This window comes from Anomalospiza imberbis, chromosome 21 (genome assembly GCF_031753505.1).
Source record: "Anomalospiza imberbis isolate Cuckoo-Finch-1a 21T00152 chromosome 21, ASM3175350v1, whole genome shotgun sequence".
NCBI classification, from domain to species: domain Eukaryota; kingdom Metazoa; phylum Chordata; class Aves; order Passeriformes; family Viduidae; genus Anomalospiza; species Anomalospiza imberbis.
In genome coordinates this window covers 6,126,233-6,146,649 of record NC_089701.1, presented here as the reverse complement: position 1 = coordinate 6,146,649, position 20,417 = coordinate 6,126,233, and the positions used below count along the sequence as shown (strand labels likewise).

The window sequence follows — 20,417 nt, the reverse complement described above, 5'->3', positions numbered from 1 at the left end:
AGTATGGAGTAGTCAAAAACTGGAGGAGCTGGAATGTAGCATTCTTCCATGGGGAGCTGAGAAACAGCCATCTCTGAGCTGGACTCCAGAGAAAACAGGCCATCATGACCCTGAGTGACTTTCACAACAGAATTTAAAAGGATAGTGTCTCTGTTAAGTCTTAAGGGATCTCTCTGTGAATGTTTTGGAGAGACCTCAGTCATAAATAAGCCGGGTGATGTTATCTACCAGCCAAACCATGAGCTCTGAGCTCGTGCTGTGGAGCATCCCAGCAAGGATAGGGGTGTGTAAGAGGCTGTCTCACCTGGCTGATTGTAAAACAAGCCCACAGTGGTGGCACACAACCAAGGAGCCCATCCAGACCACCCGTGCTCCCACGACAGCCCAGACAGCACTCAACAAGGGCGGGGAAATGCTTGATTAAAGAGTTTGGTCAAACTGTCAGCAATAAAATTCAGAGGCAGAGAGCTATTTCCCATATTGTCGTAATTACATCCTGCTTGCTTAGTTTTAGGAGTTGTTGAAAATAACCCTTTGCACCTGGTTGCTTAAGGAGGCGAGTCAGACCAGGGAAAAACAACCGCCAGAAATCAGGAAAGCAATGTGAAGAGTCGGTGAAACAAACAACAAAAAAAAAATTGTTTAGTCTTTTCTTTGGATTAAAAGGGAGTAAATTCAACAGAGGCTTTGACTTCCCGTGATATGGAAGGACTGGATTGGGTCTGTACAGACACATCTGCTCTAAAATCTGCTGTTTATATTAATACTAACATTTTATTCACAGGGACAGCAAGGTGATGACGGGAAGGTAGAAGGCCCACAGGGACCACCTGGAGATAGAGTAAGATGTTAAATCCCTTCTCTAGTCAATCCTAGAGTGATTTTTGGGGGTGAATTAGTTGGGTTGCTGCCTTACTTGTAGAACATGCTCAAGCCATTGAGCTATTGCAGATGACAGCTTGTTTACATCTATCTCAAGTCCTTGTTGTGCTCTTGTAGGGCCCCGTTGGTGACAGAGGTGACCGAGGGGAGCCTGGAGACACTGGTTATCCTGTGAGTCTTATTCCAAGTGCATGATTCAAAAATGTTTACGTTGGGGAAGTGCTCCCAGTCCACATCAGCCCACAGAATTGCAGTCCCAGTTCATAACCTGCTGTTGGCCCTGGTCAGCTGCTGCACACTGCTGTGATTCAGACAAGGAACAATTCAGTTGTCTTTACCTAAAGCAGTAAAAACATTGCTGAAGGCAAGAAAGTCAGCACCTCACCCTGCCCTGCACCTGCTGAGTGAGGCTAAAAGAATGAGCAGGACCATTTGAGCACAGGTCTCTGTGATTATCAAGGAGACATCCTAGACAAGATGTGTGCAAGAGAGTCCGTGTCAGTGCTGGACAAGTCTCAAGACTGATGTGCCCGTGGCTGTAGATTCTTCCATGGGAAGATCTGTGGACTTCAAGAGTTGGAGGCTTCCAAAATCTTTGCAAGATTTCTCTCAAAAGCAAAACCAGGGCTATGAATTATCCTGCTGTGCTCCTTATACTCTCTTTGCAGGACATTTTCAGCTGATTGGGGCTGATCTGCAAAGGCTCCATGAATTAAGTGTTACCTCCATTCAAAAGCACCTGGTCAGAGCAACCCATTACAGTAATTTACAGAAGATTTCTAATTCATAAGAGTAGCAGTGCTGCTGCTTTATTTTCTAGGACAGCTGTCTCCAACTGTTCCCTTCCATTAGGGCTGTGTGTATTTTGGGATGCATTAGAACACCTTTGCTGCTTAGCTGGTGATGAGCAGTTCCTCTTTCTTTGGGCTCTACCCACAGCTTCACCATTTCTGTATCAGCAGAATGCAGACACATGTGTCTTCTTCTGCCCCTTAAATCACTTTACATTCATTTTTCTTTCTCATTGCCACAAAAGAACAAAGGCATGTTCCCTCTCTGTTTTTTATTTAAGGGTCAGGAAGGGCTTGATGGAGAAAGAGGAAAACCTGGGCAGCAAGGCTTACCGGTAAGAGATGCTGCTTTATTGTAAGGTACCCAATGCCCCAGGCATAGGAAAAACAGGGAGGTAGGAAGGGCTGCAGTAGGAGTGTGTGGTGAGCTGTGAAATGTGGGCATTTCCATCAGCCAGGCCTATGGAATGGGCATTTTGAGCCACGTTTGAGACTAATAAATGGGTGACAAAACAGGGAGCACTCCCAGTGCCTGTTTCCAAAACCATCCTTTGTGAATGGCCCGTGAGGGATTAGAAATCTTAGGAGATGGGTGGTGGGAGATGACAGTGGAAGGATCTGCCTGGAAATGATCCATTTGACGTGCTGCTGGTCCAGTGTGAGGTTAAACCATATTATTCCACTTGCAAGTTGTTTCCCCTCAAACCAGTGAAAGACTTTGTGAAAGACTAAATTAAATCCAAACTTAAGGGAAGGACTTTTTATTCCCTTGCTATATACAGTAGCATCTGATCTTTATATGTGACTATTGCAACTGTGAGTGCAGCAGCACATTAAATGTAGTTTGTATTGGGCAATAAAGTTGAATCAATTCCCACTCTTTGTAAGGATGTTGGGAAGAACAACAGATTCTATTTTTGGGTTTAAAATGGTAGTGCTCTGTTATATGGCCCAGAAATGAGTAGAGCTGCTGCATTCCCCAGTGGATGTAGTTTATTTGGGGGTTGGTAGCCTCTCAGATGATTCAGATGGAAGCAGAAACTTTGGATTGTCTTTAGTAAAGGTCCATTAGAAACGTGGCTCAAAAACAAGCTGGAAAAGGAGAGCTCTGCAGGGAGTCCTTCCTTACCATTTATTTTATGTTAGTCCAGAAATTGCCACTGACACCAATACCAAAAAACCCAACCTGGCTGGCCAGGAGAAAAGACTGAGATGGGTGTGATGGGGAAGAGAGCAGTGAAATACCCTCTCTGCTTTACTCCATAGGCAGTTTTCTAACACCTGACCCCCTGGTGAAACCAAGGCAAGGGCTGCAGTGCTCAGAAAGGGAGGTGGCACCAGCAGTCACTGTGTAAACTGCTCATTCTGCACACAGTTTCTGCACACAGGCTCCTTCCTGCCCACCTCCCAGCACTGCTCTCCAGGCGCCATCTGGAATTTGGTGAATGATTTCCACAAGTACAGGCACCACCCAGGCGAGGGGCAGAGTTGCTTCTTCTCCAATTGACACCCTGTTAATGCTCTCTGGAGACAATTCCTTGCTCCTTTTTCCCCAGGGGCCTGTCTGAGTTCAGGCAGTTTCCCTGAATTGGTTCCATACAGTCAGCGTTATTAGGGCACAAAAAATGCTGTTCTTTGTACTTCATGCAAGATACTGCCAGAAGAGAATTTTAAGCAGATTTTTCTTATTTATGTTTTGTAGGGGGATCCTGGATCACCAGGCAAGCCAGGAGCAAAGGGATCCAAAGGTGATGTGGTAGGTTTCAGCAGGGTGGATTTACAATGTCCCAAGTTTAAAGAAATTCTCTAATTAAGAGGACTCTCATGGTTTTGCCCAGCAAAATGTGGGATGTTTGCCTATGGTCTATGCCTTGAAAGGCTGTGGAGATCCTTGTGGGAGGGCTGTAAACATTTGGGTGTCCCAGCCCAATGGTTTGTTGGCTTTGTGGAGCTGGAGAAGATCAAGATCAATTCCAGCTCCAGCATGATGGGTGACTCCTGGGCAGGTCTTTAGTCCCTGCCATGGGTTGTGTCTCTTTCCCATGCCCTGTTTGAGCTGTCTCCAGCCACAGCTGGCTTGTCCATCCCCAAGGAGGGCTGAGCCAGGCAAGAGTCTCTCCTTTTCACTTGAACCATAAACTTTTCTGGCTTGAAACCTTCTGGGTTTGGAGTCCATTTATCCATGGAGCTGTTTCTTGGAACAATCCTTCTAACTTATTGTCCTTATTGAGCAAGAAAACCCAGGACACATGGGTCCTTCAGGGTTCACTGGGGCACTTCACACCTACTCCTACCTCCACATCTGGCTGTTATGACAGCTTGCTAATTATTCTCACAGACCAGGGACTTTATTTGCTAAAACATAAGTATGTGACCTCAATACTCAGCAAATTCCTGCTCTTTCTTGGCAGATGTCAGGGTTTCTAATCTGACCCTGCTGGGGGTAATGCCAGAAGATAGTTTTAGGTCTTCTTGGCAAGAAGTGTACCAGGTGATAAGACAAATAAATTCTGCCCATCAGTGGACAATCTGGCACTGCCTTTGGGTCTAATGAATAGCAGGGGAAGCACCCCCAGGAATATTTATTTTATGTAGCTGGCCAGCCTGGTCCTCTGCAGATGGAGAAACAATGCACAGAAAATGAGTTCTTCAATTTAAAAGTGCTTTAGTATATGACCTCACTAGGAGAGCCCTGGTGAAGGTGATGAGGCTGAGTTTTCCGTTCATTCTGCATAAATTAATCATTTTTACAGCTAATAAACCTCAGGAGTATTTATTTTCTGCCTTTATTCACAAAGCAGCATTGCAAATTTCAGACAGAAGGCACACTTTTTCATTTCCATTAGCTTTCCAAACAGAGTTACTTTTCAGAGAGAAGCCCCCCTTGAAGACCCTCAGAGGACTTGCTGGGTCCTGGGTTTGCTGTCAATGAACTGATGGAGGACTCAGGTTTTTAGCATCTTGTTCTAATGTTTGCCAGTGTACCAAATCCTTCCCTTGAGTTCATCCTGCTTTTTTTGTCCTCATCTGCTCTGTATTAGGAAAAATGCAGGTCCTTGCCTTCTAGCTATCCATTCCTGCCCTAGAACTCTCAAGACATACGAAGAATCACTTGTAATGAAACCAAATAGCAGTTCATTCCCCAGCACTGGAGCAACTGACTTTACAAATCTCCCTTTTATAAAACTCTTTCCAATCATTATCCAAAAGCACAGCCTGAAGTCACGGACCCAAGTGGAGCTGTGCAAGAACTGCTGCAATTTTAGATGTCTCTCTTTTTTTTACTTGCAGGGTCAAAAAGGAAAGCAAGGAGCACAGGGCAGTGCAGGGAGCAGGGGCTCACCGGTAGGTGAAAATTCAGTTTTCTGCCTCAGGATATGCTGTCTGGGAGCTCCTTCTCTAATACCTTTGTGATTTTAGGGCATCCTTGGGCTACCAGGTCCTCGAGGAGTGGTGGGAAGGCAGGGTCAAGAGGGTTCCCCTGGAGTGGATGGAGTGCCCGGGAAGGATGGCGTGCCTGGGATGCTGGTAAGCTTCAACTGCAACCTTGCGGCATGGACAGCAAACACAGCCTTGGAGCTGGAAAACTGGAAGGTAGCACAGGACAAATTATGTGATCCAGCTATGGATATTCCAGTTTACATGTACCCAGAGTAGATCTACACATATCACTTGCACACAGAGGCAGCAGCTGCCTTTGCGTGACCAGATCTGTAAATAAAGTGGGGTTTGTAGCCTGACAGACACTCACATGCACACAGCTCTGTCCACATCTGCAAACCCACCCCTGCAAACCTGCCCCCCTCTTGCTGAGGGCAGAATCCCACCACTCCCCTGTCCCCCCAGAAGCTGTGCAGAAGGGGAAAGGGTTTTGTTTCATAACCTCTTGTGTGTTTCTTTCCTAGGGAGAGCAGGGTGACGATGGGGAAGAAGGTGTGACTGGGATGCCAGGCAAGAGAGGGAACCCCGGCGTGCCAGGACTCCCAGGGGCCCAGGGACCACCAGGATTCAAGGTGAGTTTCTGGCTCCCTAAGACGCTGCTGTGAGTGATCTAGTCTGTGAGCCTAATGCCTCTGAGCTTGAGCTCTCCAAGGTCTAATATAGTCTCAGCTCCTGCTGCCATCTTTCACTTAGCTAGAGGCTCTGTAGATCTTTCTTCTCATCCATCCATCCATCCATCCATCCATCCATCCATCCATCCATCCATCCACCCATTTTCCGGATGTACACGGCAGCTGAATGTCCCAGAGACATTTCCTCCCTTACCAAAGGAGCTCAGGAGCCTGCAGACACACATATTTACACTACAAACACTTGAGTCTTTTATCATGAGAAACCTGGCTAGAAGAAACATGGAGAAGTTGCAGAGGAACTGCTACAGCCTGCCTGTAGGATGTCCAGAATGGACAACTCCATGGGAGATTCAGGTGTTCTACTACTCTGCAAAACCTGAACTGCTGGAGGGAAATTTGTGCTGCTTGTTTTTTAGCGTATTTACTGGTTAGAATGACTGGAGCCAGTATGGGCTTGGACATCACTCTGGGTGGAAGCAGGGACAAGCTGCTTTTGTGACCTTGGGGTTTCTTCCTGGTCCTTGCCCTGATCCAGGCTCCCCACAGGATCTAAACTGGACCCACGGCAATTCAGTCGTTTGTAGACAGACTCTGTAAATAGGAAAACTCTGTAAATAGGAAGACTCCAGCTGGGTTTGGAGAGGCTCTGGGATCTGATTTAAATTAGGGCTCCGTAGCACATCGCCCTTGATCTGTCACTTGCTGCCCTCCAGCTGCCTTGGGCAGTACAACAGGAGGTGACTGAGATCCCTGTCCTTGTCACACACTCACACCCTGCCTCCAGGGGAAATTGTTGCCCCTTTTCCGGCTGTTCCACCATCCTAGGCTCTCCCTGCCTTTGCTCCTCTCTCCCAGTCTGCCCCAGATTGTGCTGCTCCTGGCACTTGGCAAGGGGGAGAGGTGGGGAGCAAAGTGTGGTGCTGGGTGGCAGAAGGCCCTCTCTGGATCAAAGTGGTAGGGTTAACACTGGGGAAAACGTTGACTTTGCAGCCTCTGGATTGAAGTCCTGCTCTTGGCATGCCTTCAGCATTTTCCATGAATTAATCATCAATTGCCAGCCTGCTGGGGGAAGAGATTATGGGAAACTGCAGGGCAGACAAAGAATGTAGGAAGTGCAAAGAGAAGACTCCCCTTTCTCTCCCTACCCCCATGCAGGTGGGACAGCTCTGCTGAGGCTCCTGCTCTGAGGGCAGCCCAGGAGGGAACACAGCCATGCCCACCTTGGTCTCACCCTGTGCATCCTGAGCAACCTGCCTCAGCAGACCTGGGACATCCCCTGATGGAACCACATTCCTTATCCCAACGAGCCATCTTTCCCAGCCTTCCATCTATGGCTATTTCAGCTGAGTGCTGTTATATTTAGCTCCCGTCCTTTGGAATTACTTGAATTCTGTTATTTTTAGGGTGAAAGAGGATTGCCTGGACAGACTGGCCAAGCAGGGAAACGAGGATCACCGGGAGGAACAGGCCTTCCAGGGAGCCCTGGGGAGCCAGGAGCCAAAGGACAGCCGGTTAGTGGTGATGGAGCTGAGCAGAGCTGACTCCAGGCTTCTCCTGCAGGAGAGGGTGCGGATCCAGGCTTGGACAGCAGGGTGATCCCGGGGAGGGGCTGTACAGGGAAGCTCATATCCAGCTTCAGCATGATTCTAGGAGAGGGATTAGGACTGATAGGAAACAAGGCACGGAATGAACCCAAACTACCTCAACTAAAACGCACTTGTTTGGCTGTTTTATGTAAAACCTCGTGCTAACAGTTTTCAAGCTGAAAGGCAGAAACCAACAGCACTATATATCATTTTGTCATTGATGATAGATCAATCTCACAGATCATTTTGTCTCTGTGACACAAGTGACACATTCCTTTGCCCCATATTGTCACTGCCTGATTTGCTGCAGGACCAGCGACCGTGTCCCTTTGGCTGAGATGACTCCATGACATTTAAACTCTTCTGACTTTCCATGTGCTTTTGCCTGAAATTCCTCTAGAAAGAAGGCTTGGTTGATTCTCCTAATGCAGGAAAGACCTTAGTCCCCTGTTTGTAGCAGTTTTCCTTTCCAGGACCCAGTAATGGGCACTTAAACCATTTTTTATTCTTTGAAAGTTTCTTACGCTCCACGAAGTCCAACCAAGCCCTTTCTTGCCAAGTATTTTCTCACTCTCATGGCCTTTTTCAAGAGAAAACTTCCTAACAGTGGGGTTTCTAGGCTGATGCTGGAACAGCTGTGCAATAAAGGGGGTGGAAGCCCCATCACTTGGGTCATTCACAACTGAGTGAACAAACCATTGTATTACACCCCAAAAATCATAGTCAGGGTGGGTGAGACATTCCTGCCAAAAGGCCAAACAAGCCTTATCTGTCTCTAATGTTCCTAACACTGGGGAAGAATCATCTGGTGAAGGATTCTGACCCCTTTCTTTTTTTTAAACGTTGAATCATCTTGAATTTTGACATCTGAGAAGCCCAAAAATATCAAAGGATGACCATCTCCAACATGGGGAAAGGAGGATGTTTACATAAGGACATGCTACCCAGGGTGGGTTTTTTATTCTCAGAGTACATGCTATGTGCTGATTCAAGCTTGATGGTCTTTCAACTATTTTATTATTATTTTTCTTACAAAATTGAGGGGAAATCCCTGCAGAGTTGAATAGGAAAAGAATTAGGGATATGCATGATTTTCCTGGGCTTGAGTGGGAGGTTATGTTGTAGTAACATGCATTTTTTTAACAGCTTGAATGAGTATAGTTTAAAATTACAGTTTGAATTAGTAGGTCAGTCCTGTTTGTATTAGAAATTAAAGAGGAGCTTGTTGTAAAGAACTTTGAGGCTGTTATCTTGCAGCATGAAATTCCAAGATCAATCTCAGAGTAGATGCTCTGCATCCTGCTTCTGCTGGGCCAAGCCAGAGAAGCATCTGCTAGGAATAGTGTAGGTTTGCCTCCCATTTTGGGGGCAAAAAGGCAGCATTGGTGAGATCTAAGGGATCAGGTGATTTGCTTCTAGCCTGATGTTTGTGTAGCTCCTCCTCCAGGTTTTTTTCATTCTTCTTTCTCATCAGTCCTGCTTATACTGAGGGATAAGCACAGATTTCTCTTTCTCTGGAGCTGCTGAACTTGTGGTGCATCTCTGAGTGACATCTCCAGCCATCAGTGTGAATTTACTGTTGTCCTTTGTTCTTGTGTTTGTCTTGGCTGTCATGTGCAGGGAGACTTCGGTGAGGCAGGATTCCCAGGGATTGCAGGACTGTTTGGGCCAAAGGTAAGAGGCTGCTGGTGACCAGTTGGTTTTCTACTCTCACTTTACTGGGGACAGGTAATGCCACACTTGTTGCATTGCTAGCAGCTCTGCAGAAACTATGGAAATTGAATTTTGATCCCAACTTTCTTTAGTTTGTGAATCTTCATTTGTTAAATGAGTGTGTGCTTACATATGCTTTGTTGGAGGAAAAGGGCTGCCCTAGAGATTCTGTGGCTGTTTTCCCCCTTTCTGACATTTGTATTTCCAGCATCAACCATCAGCCTGCACCTGAGACACTGATGTGCATCCCTAACACTGAGAGCCTTGACTTGAAATTCAGGCTCATTTTATCACCATATAATTTCCCTAGAGAAGAGGGAATTGTTTTCTGTCGAAAGTAAAAGCCTTGCAAAACAGGACTGGGGAAAGAATTTACAACAAATTGGATCTTCCCTGTCCCATAGACAAGAGGCAGCACCCCTGTCCTTAAAGCAGAGCTCTAAGCAAGGGCATAAACACAGGGTTTGGTTATTTAGTGGACCTCACGTCTCATTTTTTGCTTGCAGGGCCCCCCAGGAGACCTTGGGTTCAAAGGCATTCAGGGACCACGTGGGCCGCCGGGTCTCATGGTGAGTGGATTTCCAGTTTGTGGGATTGGGAGGATTTTCTTCCTTCACCCCCATTTCTCTGAGGCTCCAGGGGCTGTGAGGAGCACAGCGCTCAAGGCCATGGCACCGCCTCTGAGCCTCACAGCTGTAGGCAACCACACCTGCACAGGGCTTGGAGACAGCCACGCTGCACGGAGCACTCCAGCTACACTGGAATCCTTCTATTTATGGAGTTTCTGAGGTTTAACAAGGCTCATGACAACCACACTGTGAGGACTTGTCTCTTTGGACTTGCAGTTGGAAATGGTTTTTTATTCCAGCTACAGCAAATACAACCACCAAGCTGCTGAAAAGCAGCAAAGATTCAGAGTCTTCCCTGAGTCCGCCCTAGTGAAAATGACTGTCAGGTCCCATGGGGTTGTTCACAAGTCTTTTCTTTCCTAGGGAAAAGAAGGAATTATTGGTCCTCTGGGCATTCAGGGTCCCATGGGAAGCCCTGTAAGTATCTACATTTCTTTCCTGCCTGAGATTTAAATGAGTTTAAATGCCTAAGATCCAAGATGTTTGAGGCCAGCACAAGTAACCCCCAAATCCTGCTGTAACCAAGAAAACAAAATGGGTTTTAAGGTTAGCAGCTTCAGAAAAGTGCAGGCTTAGTCTCTGGCTGCATAGACAGTTGCTGGAAGATTATTAGCTGAAAAGTGAGGAGCAGCAATACAGAACTGCAAGGTTTTCAATGGACTGGAAGACAAGAATGTTATTGCAGATTTTTGAAAGCCAGATTTTCCAAAGACCTTGGCCTGGGGCGGGGGGAAACACATTTAAATAACTTTTTTTTTAATGTATTAAACTGGGAACCACTTGATTTTGGGAAGTGTTGAAAATCCCTGCCCGCCCTAAAATGCCAAAGGCCCTGAACACAGATGAAAGATCAGGTCAGTGCTTTGTGAAAACACAAGGATGGCACCACTCAGAGCTTGGTCCAGAGGCTGCAGAGATAAAAGCCAGTAAGACAAACTCAGACATTGCCAAAACAGCCAGTAATGGCATTATTTGCTTTGGGATGGGGAGGCCAATATGACAACCTGAGCTGATGAGTGAGGGATGAGTCCTTGCAAGGAGCTTCTGGGGGCAGCAGCCAGCAGGGCAGCTTGTGCATGGTCAGTGACAGCCACCTCCTGTGCTTTGCAGGGGCCCAAGGGAGACAAAGGCAGCCGTGGGGAGATGGTAAGTGCTGGTCCCACCCTGGGTGCCCCTAAGAGTGACTTTGAACAATCGAGAGTCACTCTGGGCTCTGCTGTGACCACAGGGTGCATCAGGCTCCCACGAGGGCAAGACACTGCTTACAGATGTGTACACACATCCACATCACTCTGCTGGTAAAATTTCCATTTCCTTGACCCAGCAACACTTCACCATGCTGTCCACAACTGTGGTATCTCCAGGACAGCACACAGCCCTTGCCTTGGGAGCAGCACACGGGTGTACAGGGAGAATTTGGGTCAGTAATGAGCATTTTCTGACAGTTTCTGCACTTTTTTTTTCCCCTGCAGGGTCTTCAAGGTCCAAGGGTAAGTATCTGACATCCTTTTTTCTGACTGATATCTTTTATTTAAATAAAACTGTTGCTTTTAGCATGTGTAAAGCTGCACACCTGGAATGGGATGAGTATCTGGTGACATGGCATTAGTGACAGCTGAGGAGCTGAAAGGGCTGGGAACAAGGGATGCAGCAGGAATAGACCAGGTGTAGACAGATGTACCCAGAGCAGGGACAGAATGGGGCCACCCCCTCTCTTTTGAAAGTTCTGAGGGACAGGCTGCTGTGAGGTGTCAAAAATCCAGCTGGGAACAGATTCCTGCTGGTAAAAACCATGAGAAATGGAAATAAAAACTGGAGCTATTTCACTAACTGATGCCACTCTGTCTTTAGGGTCCTCCAGGCCCACGAGGACACCCTGGCCCTCCGGTATGTATCTGTGGGAAGAGTTCATGATTGAAACAAGCTGAAACGACTGCCATGATACTCTGCAGAGGGACTGTTCCCTCACTGCAAATTATGGCTTAGCCCCATTCCTCATATGCAAAACCATGTGTGTGAATGGACCAGTGTTTCTTGTGCTTTAGTCCAAACCATCCCCAAGAGTTTTATAGAGACAGCATTGTTGCCTCTCTCACTTCTCTGCACTGAGGGGCTCCACAGGAACGGGGATTTCAAAGGCCATGGCTGAATATCTGTGCAGCAGTGACTGACCAGCTTTCTGGCTGATGCCCCTTTTTTCCTCTGATTTCCAGGGACCGCCAGGAGTTCCAGCCTCGTTTGTAAGTTGCCATTCTCTGTATGTTTGCTAAGGATGATCACAAGTCCTGCAGAGCCAAGGTGCTGCTGGGACCTTGATGACACACACTCAGGTCCAGCAGGAGATGCTCTGTTAGCAGAGCAGTGCTTGAACTGCAGCCTTAGATTGAGAAGTGTTTTCTTGCATCAGGGCATGCTCAACTTCTAACAATCTCAGTTTCCATCTTTTTCACACCACACCAGCAACAAGATGGCTTTGGGGCAGCTTTCCAGTCACTGATGGACTCCAACACCGCGCTCAAGAGAGAGGTACAAGGGCCTTTTTTAAGTTCCTGGTCTTTGCTTGGGCTGGAGACTGGGAATGGTCTCATCAGTGCTTTCTGTGTGCAGAATGTTTATACAAAGCCCTGATATGTCACTGTTCTAGAGGAATACCTGGAATTTATGCAGGCAAAAGTCCCGTTCTGTTGTGTCACTGATTTGTGAAGCTTCAGACCTCCTGACTTTGCCATTGTGACTTTGCCAGCATTTCGGCAATGTCCTGTTTGGGACAATACAAGGCCTGTGGCTCACTGGCCCCAAGCCAGCACAGTCTGTCTTTGACCACTGATTTTTCTCAAAATGATGTAGAAACTTGTGGTTACAGCCCTCAGTGCCCCCAGGCACCCCTGACTTGCCTTTTTTTCTCTCCAGGGTTACCAACATCCAGACCTTCTCATGCTGGACCATGGAGGGGAGATCTTTAAGACTCTACACTACCTCAGCAACCTCATTCAGAGCATGAAAAGACCCCTGGGAACCAAGGAAAACCCTGCACGCATCTGCCGGGACCTCATGAACTGTGAACAGAAGATGACCGATGGTAGGAAGCCCCAAATGTGCAAAGGCTGTTTCATGTGGTCTCCTTCCCTGGGACCAGTCACCAAGAAACCCAAACTGTCCTTTTGTCATTCACAGAAAAGGTTGTGTGTCCTTGTTAACCCCCAAATCCTCCCTTTCCTCAGGTACCTACTGGATTGACCCAAACCTTGGCTGTTCCTCAGACACCATACAGGTCATCTGTAACTTCACCAACGGTGGCCAGACGTGCCTTAACCCTGTCACTGTCTCCAAGGTAGGCACAGCCCAGCCCCAGAGCAGCATTTCCCAAATATTTACACAGCCTGTGTTGTGCCAGGACACTGGACAGTGACCACAAGGACACAGGTTGGGGGAGCATTAGTGCAACTGTAACACTCAGAACTGCTCTCAGGAGTTAAAAAATACACCCAAGGCTCAAGACAAAGCCCTGTGTTCCAGTGATGTTTAATGAACCCATAGCCTTAACGTGACCACTAATTTCACAAACACGCTGCTCCCAAATCCTTTATTGACTTGGCTTATGTTTGGGTCACTCTTGCATTTTGTTACCTGCCACCTGGAGAAGTGAGGTCAGCCTAAATACACAAGTTTCCAATGATATTATTGCTATGGGATTTTTGTTAAGGAAGTACCTGTACTAAAAATACAAACAGCAATATCTGGGCTCGTTTGCAGATGAACTGGAACCTGCTTTGCAAGTGTATTGAGTTTGAAGTTTACATTCTTTTCCTCCTACTTAAGGACCTTCTAGTTTGTTCTGCAAAGCAAAGGACCTGCTGTGTCCCCATGAAAACTTTCCAAAAGGACTTGGCATCTGGTCCTCATGCCCATATTCACACCAGATCCAGCTCTGGACACTGGTGCAAGATGAATCAGAGGACAGGGACCCCCTTTGCTATCCCACCCTGCACTAACCCTGCTCCCCTCAGCCCCTCTGCAGGGTGCCCCTGTGACCTCTCTGTCACCTTACAGCTGGATTTTGACATCGGGAGAGTCCAGATGAACTTCCTGCGACTGCTGAGCTCGGAGGTGGTGCAGCACATCACCATCCACTGCCTGAACACCTCTGTGTGGCGGGAAGGCTCCTCTGAGAGACCCTCGGAAAAAGCCGTGCGCTTCAGGGCCTGGAACGGGCAGGTGTTTGAGGCCAGTGGGCAGCTCAGGCCAGAAGTGGCAGCTGATGATTGCAAGGTATGTCATTGAGAAAGAGGGAGGAAGAAGTGGAGAGAAATGCCAGAGCCCATTCTGAGGCTCAAGTAACACCTGTGCTGTCCATCCTACAAGGGAGCAGGATCAGGTTTACCAGTTCTCCTCTAATTTTCCAGTCCAGGATGCTATAGCAGCTCCTGTGAAGCAGATGGCCTTCAAACAGAAAGCAAAAGATGAAATTCTGAAGTTACTTGTCATGGATACCAGCAGCTAAATGACAGAAGGGGGAATGGCTCCCCATGGGTGGTGACCCTGGCTCCTGTCTGGTGCCACGCAGACTGAGGAGGCACAGGGCTGCATTCAGGCTCACAGCATTAAGAGTTTGTCTTGGTGGTACCACTCAAGCTCAGTTTTCATCAGCCTGATAAAGTGTTCCCCAAAATGCTCTCTAAACCCACCCCAGCCCTGCTCAGCCCAAGGGACAGGCCCTTGTCTCACAGAGGGATTTTCAGGCTTGCACCTCGTGGGACACGTTCCTTTCCAGCAGGATTGACCCCCTGGTTCACCAGCTTTCTCTCTGTCCCCCCTCCCCACGCAGATCAAGGATGGCCGCTGGCATCGGACCCTCTTTTCCTTTCGGACACAGGACCCTCAGCAGCTGCCAATTGTCAGCATCCACAACCTGCCCCCCTCCGAGCCAGGACAGCAGTATCACCTCGAGGTCGGCCCTGTCTGCTTCCTTTGAGCCAAGCTATGGGACCTGGGCTCTGAGGCTCCAACGCCACCATCGGCCTGTCCTTACAGGGGCTCTCCCCGCTCTCTGCAGCAAGGACAGCTGGGCTGTACCTTTTGGGCCAGCTCTTGCTCCAGCCTTTGGCTCAAGGTCTCCAAGAACCCATGATCTACTGAACCCAGCCAGTTGTTGAAAGGAGGAGGAACAAGGACATGGGGGAAGCGGGCATCAGTCAGGACGTGAGCAGTGAAAAGGGATCAGGGGACTGGATGTTGTGGTTCCACACACAAAGCTTTTTCCATGACCAAAGAAAACATTGAGAGAAACCTCAAGCGACTTGCAGCGTGTGGGTTTTTTTGTTCTTTCCCCCCCCCCCATCCACCCACCCATTTTTGTCTGGTTCCTGAGTTACCAAATGTTCTTTCCATTGAGAAAAATGATTTAAAAAATAGAGCTTCCCTCTCAGAGCTTGTCACCTTCTGGCCAGCCACGTGCTGCATCAGGTCTCCCAGGCGGAGCTGCAAGTTGAATCTGGCCGCTCTGTGTACAGGAAGCATTTTGATGTGCAATATTAGAAGAAACAAAATATATATATTATATTATTTAAAGCAAAAAGAAAAAGGAAAAAAAAAAAGAAAAAAAAAGCCAAGTTCCTCCTTCCATGAGTTTAATGAACACTCCCTCTCAATGTGTGGTGTTTGGGGTAGGGGAGAGTCACGAAGCAAAGAAGGGGGAATGGAAAGAGGAGAGGGGAAGAGATTGGTGCTAAAATAGAGAGAGGGAATGGGCTCATCTGATTTGTTTCTACCTCTCACTGTGAAATCTCTGGTGCTCTTAAAAAAGTGTGTTATTTTATATATATGACTTTATTTAAGGTTGTGAAGGTGCTACAATGTCTTGCCACAGACCCAAAAAAAAAAAAAAAAAAAAAGCCCCATAGAATCATCTCTCTGGGAAGAGAGGAGATTGTGTTCTACAGTTAAATCAGAGCAACAGCCACCTTAAAAGGGATCCTTCAGTGGCCATGGGTGTCAATAACACAACTCACACCACAGCCAACATCACTTATGGGATAATTTACAAGCAAATTTGCTTTTTTTGTTTTTTCGTTCATCAGCACTTCACTGCTTTGGGAGGGAAGTGAGGGACACAGCTCATCTAGAAGTGTTGAGCCTCAGAGAGCTCCTTTGGAGTTGGTTGAGTTGGGCTGTACTGAGTTGCCCACACGACTCCCTGGACTAAGCTCACGTTTAAACCCAGCTCTGCAACTCTTCCCTCGGCCCCTCTGTCAAGACTGACGTGATGGTACCTTGTTTCAGAACCCAGCCGAGCTTGGAAGGGTTTTGTTCTGTTAAGTTTTGTAGAAATTTAGTCTCTATATGTAAATTTGGAGGATTTTTTTTTAAAGAGGATAATTATGGTAATCTTTAATTCTATATAAGGAATAATATTGATGTAATCAGAGCTGTACTGTATCAGAAACTCTTCAGTGCCTGTTTGGAGTTTTCATGTCTCATATGGACTATGGATTTTATTTTTTTGAGGGGAAAAAAATTATCTGTGAGTCTCTCTTGTGTATTTTTTTTGTCACTACTGCCTGCTGGTTGGTTCCCAATCACCATCAGAAAAGGTTAACAGGATCTGTCCCTAATACCTCGCCCTCCACGCAGCCCCTGCCAGAAATACCTCATCCCCAGGCCAAAATCACCACCACCCATCACTCGCTGCCTCCCTGCAACCCCCCATACTCCAGATCACTCCATTTCTCATCCTATGCCATTGGTTTTGTGTTTTCTCAAGGCTGCAGTTACCATTTGTTCTCCTTAAAGCTTTTTTTTTCTCCTTTTCTTTTTCTTTTTTTTTTTAACTTTAAATAAATATTTAAAACTGAGGCAATGGAACAGGACTGGAATGGTTTGGTTTTTTTTTTTTTTTTCTTCAAAAGAAACTAGGTAGGCAGGAGGTGCAGAAATACCCCGTTTCCCAAGGGTTCCCCCAAGTGATCTGAGGAGACAAACCCACACCCCAAACCTTACTGTGATGCCAAATGCACAACAAGATTGGGATCCCAGAAAGAAAAAGGAAAGAAAAAATGGAAAGGAAAAAAATGGAAAGGAAGATGTAGGGTGAAATTGGGGTGGGGGGAAAGGAGGAAGGAGGAAAACTAAGGGAGAGAAAAGGGGAAAGATGAGGGCAACAACAGGGGGCAAAAAAAGAGCGTGGCAAAGGGAAAGAAGGAAGCAAATAAAAAAAAATCCTGTTTTTTTGTGACAAAAAGCAGAGGAGCTGCCTTGCCGGTGCCGGTTGCGACAGGGGCAGCGGGAAGGGGCTGAGCCGTGTTTGCCCAGCCCTGCTCTGCCCCTTCCCAGCACCGCTGGGTGCTGGCACCAGCCCTGCTCTGGCACCAAAGCCCGGCTGCCCCCCCGAGCCCCAGGTCCAGAAGCAGCTGCTGAGGGCAGGGTGAAAGTAAACATGTCTAATTAATTAATCACCACACTCAATTACGATGCCAGCATTAGGGGAGCTGTACGGCGCTGTTGAATAGGGAGATGCTGCATTTAAAGAAGTTGTCATTTACAGCTTTTAAAAGGTCTGAGCCCACTGAGTTCCCAGCCTCATAGCCAAGGCCCCTACCCCATGGAATCCCCCATGGAATCCCCCATGGAATCCCCCATGGAATCCCCCATGGCACCTGCCCTCCCAAGAGCACACGTGAACCCTTGTGCAAGCCCGTGTCCCAAGGGGAAACCAGGTGAGTGTGGACCAAAGCTCTTAGAGCTGCCAGCCAGCCATGTCCATGAGGGTTTCTTTGCCCTGTGGAGGAAAGCCATGTCCCGCTGCCCTCAGTGTCCCCAAGGTCTCCAAACACACCTGAAGCTGCCGAGCACTTCGCCAGGCACCCACAAAATTAATTGCAGTTTCCGAGAACAAAAGCCAGCATTGGGGAAGCGTTAGGTTGGGGTGAGGGGGGGGGTGTTTCCTCCTTCTGTGCTGGAGAAATCCAAGATTTTGCAAGTTGAATTTCCTCCACCTGCTGTTGCTTCATGCCTGAGCAAACAGCCCAGCAGCGGAACAGGGACGTTGGTGCTGGGGATGTCCAGCGGTGCCGGCAGCCCTATATAAGGGACAGAGCTGAGCAACAGCCGGGCAGAGCAGAAGCATCCTCCTAGACAGCCAGGAGATGTTGGCCACCCTCACCCTCTTTCTGGGGCTGCCCCTGGCCCTGGCCACCGAGCCCCAAAGCTGTGCCCCGCTTGTCCCGATCACCTTCGACAACACCACCATCCCTCAGGTAAGCCCTGCCCTCAGCCAAGGCACCCATCCTCTCCTTTCCTATCAGCACCTCTGGCCCTTATGGATACGGGAGGAGGTCATGGCAGGAGCACTGGCAGCTCAGTGTTTATCTCACTGCCTGTCCATGGTTGTTTTCCTAAAAAAAATCCAGACTGCTGCACAGGGAAGGGGTGAAACCTTGCAGCTCTGCACCCATAATCTCACAAGCAGGCACTTTTGGGGGATTCTGCTTCCATGCCCTTGCCAGCCAGGCTGGGCAACACCACCCCAATGCCTCAGCACTCTATTTTAAGTCCTTCAAGTGATGGTGGCACAGGTCACGAGTCTCCATCCACAAACCCTTCACTGTATAAACAGTATTTATTCCCTTGGGAGCTTTTAATGGGAGGAAAGCAATGACAGCCGGGCCTGGGGCAGGAGAAACACCATTGCAGAAAGAACTGGCCATGCTGGGAGCTGGAGCACTGCCTTAACAGAAAGGGGACAAATCCCAGAGACGCTCACCCAGCCTGGATCCTGGCCAGGGCAGTCACCTACACCTGCTCCTGGCTGTGGGACGTCGGTCACAGCATTTGCTTTCACTCACGGGGTGCCCGTGAGTGAACCTGGCACAGCCCCTCCAACCTTCCCCACTCTGCTCCCCTCTGCAGATCCTGGGACAGTGGTTCTACATCGCCAGTGCCTCCAGGTATCCCCCTCACCTGGCAGAGCTGAGGGCAGTGACATTTGCGGCTTTTTCCTGCTCTCCGGGCAGCCACGAGGACGAGCTCAACTGCACCAAAATCATAAGAATGTAAGGACAGGGATTCATGCCCTGATCTGGCTCCCCCATCCCCAGGGGCATTTCTACCCTCTGGTGTCATCCTCGTGGCTGAGACACCCCACAAATTCGGGGCTGGAGAGCAGCTATGCCACATTTATTTAAGCTCTGCAGTCCTGCTCATGTTCCAAATCCCCCAGGTTTGGTTGGGACAAGCTTGGGGATATTTGTTCCCTCTGACCTCTCTGTCCCACAGGAATGAGACATGTGTGGTGAAGAACTCCAAGATCCAGGTCTTTCAGCAGAACTCCACCATGGCACATGGTAAAGCTCCACTGTGGGATGGGATGGGGATGGAGGGACTCAGCCAGCCCTTGAACCCTCCTGCTTCTGCTCCCCAGTATGTGGCACCCTGAGCCTTTTACACCTGAAATCATGCTTGGAGGCGGGGAAAAATTTTCTTTCACCACACAGCATATCTGTGGCACTACTATGGGACCAGAGTGGTCCCCACTGGGATGAGTCACAAGGATGAAAGGTGATGAGCCTCAGCATGGGGTGGATCCTCACCAGTGGGGAAATCTCACTCTCTCCATACCTTCCAGTTGCTGATAACAGGGTTGTTTCCATGGCCAGACTGATCCAAAGCGACAAAGACCTGCTGATCCTGAACCACATCAACATTGACTTCCCAAGTCTGAGTCTCTCGGGTGAGCAGATGCTTCCTCGGGGACAAATCAAGGGGCACGGACATCTCCAGTCCTCACAAGCAGGGCAAAAAGCCCCTTTCCCCCTGATATAGAGAGGGGAAAGATGGGGACAGGTAGTGAGCTCCCATCTGCACTACAGGAATCATGCAGGGGCAAAGCAACTCTAAAACTCCATTTCTTTCCCTCCTTCTCCATTTCTCTGAAGCACGGACACCCAATGTGAGCAAGGAGCACATGGAGGAGTTCAAAGCCCACCTGCAGTGCCTGGGCTTCAGTGAGGAGGAGGTGTTCTACACTTCCACAGAGGTACAAACCCCTCCCCAGGGTGGATGAGCCCCAGGCCAGGTTCTGTTCCCAGCTGGGATGGGGGTCTTTGGGGAAATGTAAATTTAGTCCCCCAGCACAGCTTCCCTGCTGTGCATCCCCACTCCCCCTCGAGCCTCCTACCCCAGCCATTCCTGGTGGTTCTGGGGTGAGGGAGCTCCAAGAGCTGATCTCCTCTCTCCCCCAGCATGCCTGTCCCCTGCCCGGGGATGAAGACAATGCAGATCCTCAGCTGGGGTAACCCCATGGACTGGGTCAGCTACTCCATCCTCATCCTCCTCCAGGCTCAGCACAGCCTCAGAAGCTTTATCCTATCCATGTTTTGTTTTTTTCTCCTGGATTAAACACCCAGTTTCACTGTTCTCAACTGGGCCCAAAATAAACTCCTGCATTTCAGCCACTGGCTGCTCCTGCTCCATCTTCTCTGGGACACCCTCCTGCCTGCCCTGCCCATGGTTCTGCATCTCCAAACCCACCCAGAGATGTGAAACACTCCAGACAAAACCAGCCAGGGCCAAGCGTGGCAGTGGGCACAAAGGCACATCCCTCAGGCCAGCTCTGTGGTGGCAGGGGACCCTCTCAGCCTCAGGACACTGGGACGTGAGCACCCACCCATCAGGGTGACACACAGACCTGCCAACCCCCTCGAGTCTCCCCCACCACAACACTCCCAGCACCTGAACATCCCCACCCTC

The 20,417-nt window shown here is 48.6% G+C and overlaps 3 protein-coding genes across 7 annotated transcripts in view; 2 read left to right on the top strand and 1 right to left on the bottom strand.

The window, feature by feature from the left end:
• Positions 1 to 14,675, top strand: part of COL27A1 (collagen type XXVII alpha 1 chain) — a 140,994-nt gene extending 126,319 nt beyond the window's left edge. For 4 of the 5 annotated variants that reach the window (XM_068211426.1, XM_068211427.1, XM_068211428.1 and 1 more), the window contains 20 exons: positions 785 to 841; positions 1,000 to 1,053; positions 1,955 to 2,008; positions 3,376 to 3,429; positions 4,965 to 5,018; positions 5,094 to 5,201; positions 5,579 to 5,686; positions 7,150 to 7,257; positions 8,953 to 9,006; positions 9,552 to 9,614; positions 10,038 to 10,091; positions 10,785 to 10,820; positions 11,147 to 11,164; positions 11,526 to 11,561; positions 11,888 to 11,914; positions 12,135 to 12,200; positions 12,585 to 12,753; positions 12,896 to 13,005; positions 13,725 to 13,943; positions 14,500 to 14,675. In XM_068211426.1, the coding sequence (XP_068067527.1) occupies positions 785 to 841; positions 1,000 to 1,053; positions 1,955 to 2,008; positions 3,376 to 3,429; positions 4,965 to 5,018; positions 5,094 to 5,201; positions 5,579 to 5,686; positions 7,150 to 7,257; positions 8,953 to 9,006; positions 9,552 to 9,614; positions 10,038 to 10,091; positions 10,785 to 10,820; positions 11,147 to 11,164; positions 11,526 to 11,561; positions 11,888 to 11,914; positions 12,135 to 12,200; positions 12,585 to 12,753; positions 12,896 to 13,005; positions 13,725 to 13,943; positions 14,500 to 14,646 (1,596 nt within the window). In that variant the 3' untranslated portion in view covers positions 14,647 to 14,675. Of the gene's footprint in view, positions 1 to 784; positions 842 to 999; positions 1,054 to 1,954; positions 2,009 to 3,375; positions 3,430 to 4,964; positions 5,019 to 5,093; positions 5,202 to 5,578; positions 5,687 to 7,149; positions 7,313 to 8,952; positions 9,007 to 9,551; positions 9,615 to 10,037; positions 10,092 to 10,784; positions 10,821 to 11,146; positions 11,165 to 11,525; positions 11,562 to 11,887; positions 11,915 to 12,134; positions 12,201 to 12,584; positions 12,754 to 12,895; positions 13,006 to 13,724; positions 13,944 to 14,499 lie in introns of those variants that run through there. The other variant, XR_011005647.1, reaches the window with a different exon arrangement.
• The window catches only part of SLC25A25 (solute carrier family 25 member 25), a 100,192-nt gene that overhangs the window by 45,254 nt on the left and 34,521 nt on the right, over positions 1 to 20,417 (bottom strand). The gene's annotated exons all lie outside the window — the stretch shown is intronic.
• On the top strand, positions 17,743 to 20,122 carry LOC137486035 (alpha-1-acid glycoprotein-like). Its single transcript, XM_068210913.1, has 6 exons — positions 17,743 to 17,926; positions 18,579 to 18,721; positions 18,945 to 19,012; positions 19,294 to 19,398; positions 19,604 to 19,704; positions 19,910 to 20,122. Exons 1-6 carry the CDS (start codon positions 17,816 to 17,818, stop codon positions 19,961 to 19,963), a joined length of 582 nt encoding a protein of 193 aa, XP_068067014.1. The 5' UTR covers positions 17,743 to 17,815; the 3' UTR covers positions 19,964 to 20,122.

Bases quoted from the DNA above. Each gene is read 5' to 3' on its own strand.
- LOC137486035 (XM_068210913.1), top strand. From the start codon at position 17,816: ATGTTGGCCACCCTCACCCTCTTTCTGGGGCTGCCCCTGGCCCTGGCC. The intron at 19,399-19,603 runs GTGAGCAGATGC...ATTTCTCTGAAG, and splicing joins CCCAAGTCTGAGTCTCTCGG to CACGGACACCCAATGTGAGC. The intron at 19,705-19,909 runs GTACAAACCCCT...TCTCTCCCCCAG, and splicing joins TGTTCTACACTTCCACAGAG to CATGCCTGTCCCCTGCCCGG.